This window comes from Eretmochelys imbricata, chromosome 24 (assembly GCF_965152235.1).
Source record: "Eretmochelys imbricata isolate rEreImb1 chromosome 24, rEreImb1.hap1, whole genome shotgun sequence".
In the NCBI taxonomy this organism is placed as follows: Eukaryota; Metazoa; Chordata; order Testudines; family Cheloniidae; genus Eretmochelys; species Eretmochelys imbricata.
Genome location: NC_135595.1, coordinates 13,830,533 through 13,835,577, shown reverse-complemented (window position 1 = coordinate 13,835,577; position 5,045 = coordinate 13,830,533). Strand labels below are relative to the sequence as shown.

General features: G+C 62.7%; 1 protein-coding gene across 1 annotated transcript; it reads right to left on the bottom strand.

Annotated features, from left to right (window-relative positions):
• Window positions 1–202: 202 nt before the first annotated feature.
• On the bottom strand, window positions 203–3,568 carry UPK1A (uroplakin 1A). The gene is made up of 7 exons (XM_077841435.1): window positions 3,506–3,568; window positions 2,924–3,124; window positions 2,495–2,569; window positions 2,167–2,274; window positions 782–961; window positions 479–562; window positions 203–247 (listed from the first exon to the last, which is right to left on the bottom strand). The coding sequence occupies exons 1-7, from the start codon at window positions 3,566–3,568 to the stop codon at window positions 203–205; spliced, it is 756 nt and encodes a 251-aa protein (XP_077697561.1).
• Between the last annotated feature and the right edge of the window lie 1,477 nt (window positions 3,569–5,045).

Genomic DNA, 5,045 nt, shown 5'->3' with positions numbered 1-5,045 from the left:
CAGCTCTCCTGAGGTGCTGCCTCCCACTCCCAGCCACCACGATGGGGTCAGGAGCAGGGCTGACAGGGGCCCAGGTGGTCACCAGGATGGTCTCCCCAGCTCAGAGAGAGAGGCTGGGGCTGGCTGGCTCCCTCCCCTCACTGACTCCACAGGTGGCAGGTCAAAGGAGCCCTGCCACATGGCAGGTGTGTGTGTGGGGGGGTCACAGCGTGGTGTAATGGTACATGGCCAAGAGCATCACTGGGCACTGCAGGGAGAGAGAGACCCTCAGATCATACCCACCAGTCCACCTAGCCCGTTGGCCCATCTGCCCTGTTATCCCATCTTCCAAACCTGCCCCCCTCCCCCAAGCCCATCTGCCCCCCTGGTATCCCACATGCTGAAGAGTATCTAGAACCTCCCCTCCCAGGCAGGATTCGTCCCCCCCCCCACACACACACACACTCCCTCCCCAGCCCAAGTTGGAGCCCAGACCCACCGTGAACATGAGGATGGCGAATCCAAACCAGGAGATGCCCCAGGTGTAGCTGTTAATGGCATTTTCAATGTGCTCAAAGCAGCCCTAGGGAGACAGACGCTGAGTCCCGCACAGATGGACGTCTGGGTAGGGAGTGGGGGCTGGAGGAGGGACTGGAAACCAGGACTAAGGCAGAGCTAAGTAGTTGGGTGCCAAGGAACAGCAGGGGGCTGTGGGTTGGGAGTGTGGGGTACTGGCAGAGATGGTGGGGGAGCCCAGGGCACTGGCAGAGCTGAGGGGGCAGGGCTGGGCAGCACCCCTTACCTTGGTGTTGATATAATCCACATGCCCCACACGGCAGCCCTCTGGGCTGAGGATGACAAAGTTGGCATCGCGCTTGCAGCAGAGGAAGGGCCATGGCGCCAGCCCCTCGGGGTAGAAGGAGCGGAAGGTGGACGTGTGGTTCACCCAGTCCAGGGGGCCTGTCGCGCCACAGCACTGTTGCTGTGCGGGGGGGGGGGGGGAAGAACAGATGACACATCTGTTAGCGCTGCCCCCTTCCCAAAGCCCCCTCCTACCCAACGTGCCTGGTCCCCCCCCGCCCCTTCTCTGCCAGGCTCCCCTCCACCCCACCAGACAGTCCTGAGCCCCAGAGCCCACCATGAATATAGGGGGCATAAAGCTGAGCACAGCCCCCACCCTGCCCAGGATCAGGCCTCCTCTTCCATCTGCTGCAAAGGAACAAGAAAGGGTTAATCTGCCCTCCTAGCCAAGGCTTTCATCCCTGGGGTGAACAACCCCCCCAAACCCCACCCCCTTGCTGGCCTCCCAGCTAGGGTTGCCAACTTTCTACTCCCACAGAACTGAACACCCCAACTCACTCCCCCACCCAAGGCCCCCCATCCTCACTCATTTTCACTGGGCTGGCTCAGGGGGCTGAGGTGCAGGATAGACTGAGGGCTCCAGCTGGGGGTGCAGGTTCCAGGGATGAGGAGTTTTGGGTGCAGGAGGGGTTTCTGGATTGGGGTGGAGCCAACAGGTTTGGAGTATGGGAGGGAGGCTGAGGTAGGGGGTTGGGGTGCGGGAGGGGGTGAGGGATCAGGGCTGGGGTGCAGGAGGGCATCAGGGTGCAGGCTCCAGGCAACGCTTACCTCAGGCGGCTCCTGGAAGCAGCAGCAGGTCCCCACTCTGGCTCCTTCGCAGAGGCACAGCCAGGCAGCTCTGGGTGCTTCCCCCATCTGCAGGCACCAGCCCCACAGCTCCCATTGACCATGGTTCCTGGCCAACGGGAGTTGCCGAGCCGGGGCTTGGGGAGGGGGCAGCATGTGGAGCCCAGGACCAGCTCTACAATTTTGCCACCCCAAGCAGAAAAAAACCCCACCCCTGCCAAATACGCTGCTGGAGGAGAGAACTGGAACATTGGAGGAAGCTGCCACTGAATCGCCGCCGACAGCGAGCCCCGAGTCAGAAGAGTCGCGGCGGGAAACAATGGAGAGGTGCTGCAGCCAGAGTGCCACCCCTTCAGCTTGCTTAGCTGGTGCTGAGAGCCAACCCTGCGTGGAGCCCTGACTGCCCCTACACAGAGGAGCTGGATGGGGACATGCTGCTGCTTCCAGGAGCCACAGGGAGCCTGCCTTGGGCCCACTGCACTACCAGCAGCCAGCAGGTGGGGGGGCGGGGGGGCGCATCACAGGGCAGGTTAGACCCACCTCCATCATGATCCGGTCCCACATGCGGGTCAGCTCCCGGCCCTGGGCTGTAGGGGCCGCGTAGAATGTCAGCATCTGCTTGGTGACCATCCTGTGATTAGAGACCACCTGGAGGGGCAGGAGGGACCCATGGGGGCAGGGCCAGGCTGAGGCCCTCATGGGCCCATCCCCCAGCCTGCCCCGCCAGCCTAGGTATCCCGACTCCCAGTCTCCCCCCGCTCCCAGAGCTGGGATACATCCCAGATGTCCTGGTCCCCAGTCCCCCAGCTCTACACACTAGACCCTCCCTCCCAGGGAGGGAACCCCGGTGTCCAGATGCCACACTCACGAAGTCACGGTGGGTGTAGGAGGTGATGCAAGAGGCACATTCGAAGATGTAGACTATCAGCATCAGTACCAGGTACTGGGGGAGAAGAGAAGAGAGCTGGTGAGACACTGCTGTGGGGGGCATGAACCCCTGAGGGCCCCCCCATGGCCCAGGCTGCCTCACTGATTTCACCCCTCCCTGCCCCCAGGACACTCCTCTTCCGAACTCCCCCTTAGGTCTTCCCCCCAGTCAGTAATACCATGTGGCTGCCCTGCACCCCCCCCCCCAATCAGCCGTTTGCCCCATGGCACAATCCTCCTACTCTCCAGTGCCCCCCAAGCAGCCACCTCCTGCCCCACAATGCCCTCCATACAGATTTCCCTCCCCCAGCACCTGCCCCACAGCACCCCCATACAGCCCTCCCTCCCAACATGGCCCCGCCCCAGTCACCAGCATGAGCTGCAGGCGGCTGCCCCTGGCCAGGGCCACAATGCCAAAGACGCCAAGACAGAAGAAGGCGAAGCCGCAGAATATGGCGATCCAGGCACCGGCGTAGACATCATCCTTGCCCGACACACCCAGGATGGGGTAAACCTTGTATTGGTCGGCTGTGACCCAGACGGTCTCCGCGTAGAGCGCGATGCCGCACATCTGGGGACAGGGTTTGGGGTGAGCCCTCAGACCCTGAACTTCAGCCCCCAACCCATCCCCTACTCTGCATGTCTGGGGCAGGGTGGGGGGGGGATGAGCCCCAGGACCCCAAACCCCACCCCCATGCAACCCCCCCCCCAGCACTCAGGCCACACATCTATGGGGTAGGGGGTTAGGGGAAGGGGTATGAGTGCCCTGGGACTCCCAAGTCTGGCCCAGCCCCCTGAACCCCCCATGGCATACAGCACCAGCCCAGCCAGCTGTGAGGGGATCCCTTAGAAATTCAAATTCCCAGATCCCCCCAAATAGCCTCAACACCCCAACCTCCAAAGCCCCACATACCCACCCCCCTCAGCCTGGCAGGCTCCCCAACCACCTCACCAGGATGATGATGTTCCCAAGTATCAGCAACCCCACAATAAAGGGGTTTCCTTTTTCCATCATGTTCTGCCTTTAGGGGGGAGGCTCTGCTAGCTCAGACCCTGCAACAGACAAGGGGGTTTAGAGACCGAGTGCCACCCCCAATCCTGCAGAGGGGGCCTCTGGATTGGCATGCTAATTTATGCTGCTAGTTTATGCAAATGCAAGCCCCCGCCCCAAAGTGAGCCTGGAGTTCTGTTCCCCCTCACCCCCCAGAGCCTGCACCAAGTCCAGAACCAGCCACAGCAAGCATTGACAGACCCTGGGGGGGGGGGGGGGGGGAGAAGGTGTCAGAGGCATCAGGCCAGTCTGGGTCAGCACCCCAGCACAATGCTGGCCTTCAGGGGGTCACAGCCCCACAAGTGGCCAGAGAGGTCTGGATCCTCCCCTGGCCTCACTGTCCACCCCCTCCATGGGCTCACTGCAGCCCACCCCAGGGACTCACCCAGCCAGATTCCTCTGGCCACAGGGGAGCTCAGCAGGTTTTTCCAGCTGCCCCACATTTCTTCCCCCCCAGCATTTTACAGATTCCCTTCCCAGGCACACCCAGCCCTGCAAGCCAGAGCCCCTCCCCACTAGCCCCCACTCCTGTGGGAGAGACAAGGAGGGAACCCAGGAGTCCTGGTTTCCTTCCAGAGCTTAGAAGTGAGAAGTCTTCACCCCTCCAGCCCCACATGCCCTCCAACATCTGTTACATGCCCCACAGCCCCCCCACACCCAGTACATCCCCCTGCTCCTATCAACCCATCAGCACCACCTGTTCCCTACACAGCTGCTCCCTTACTCCCCACCTGTCAGCCTAGCCCCCCACCTCACCCATTGGCCTGCCTCTGCCCCCCAGCCCTGCTCATCCCCCCACTGCCCTCACCCAAATCAGCCACAGCCCAGCCCAGCCCCCCACCTCACACATCACTCTGCCCCAGCCCTGCTTATCCCATCAGCCAGGTCCCGGTCCCGGTCCCGGTCCCGGTCCCGGCCCCGGCCTCCCACCTCACCCATTGCTCTACCCCCCCAGCCCACTCACCTGCTGTTCACTCCTGCAATAGCTGACTATAGCCCCAGCCCAGCCACCCCTTTATACCCACCTGGCTGGGAGGAGCCAGCGAGGGAAGCCCCAGGCTGGGCTGATTAGCAGCCAGGGGCAAGAGGTCCAGAGTCCCGTCCCACCCCAGCCAGGCTCCACCCCCAGCCCTGCAGCCCCCAAAGGGTTAATGGGTCCCTCCTACAGTGGGTGGGCTGGGGAGGGAGATGGGTTTGGGAGCCGGGCTCGTGGGGGGGTGGCACCACTGTGGGAAGGCACCCCCATGGGCAGCCCCTCCCGCACACCACAATGGTTCTCCTGCCCCAGTGTGTCCTTAGCATCTCCAGCAGCACTGGGAACACCCCATTGTTCCCCCGAACACGATCCATCTGGGCGCCGCCCTTTCACCCTGGTGCAGAACATGCCACAGTTCAGATACAGGCCTGTTTGCAGCTGGCTGAGGAGGGGAGGTCTTGTATC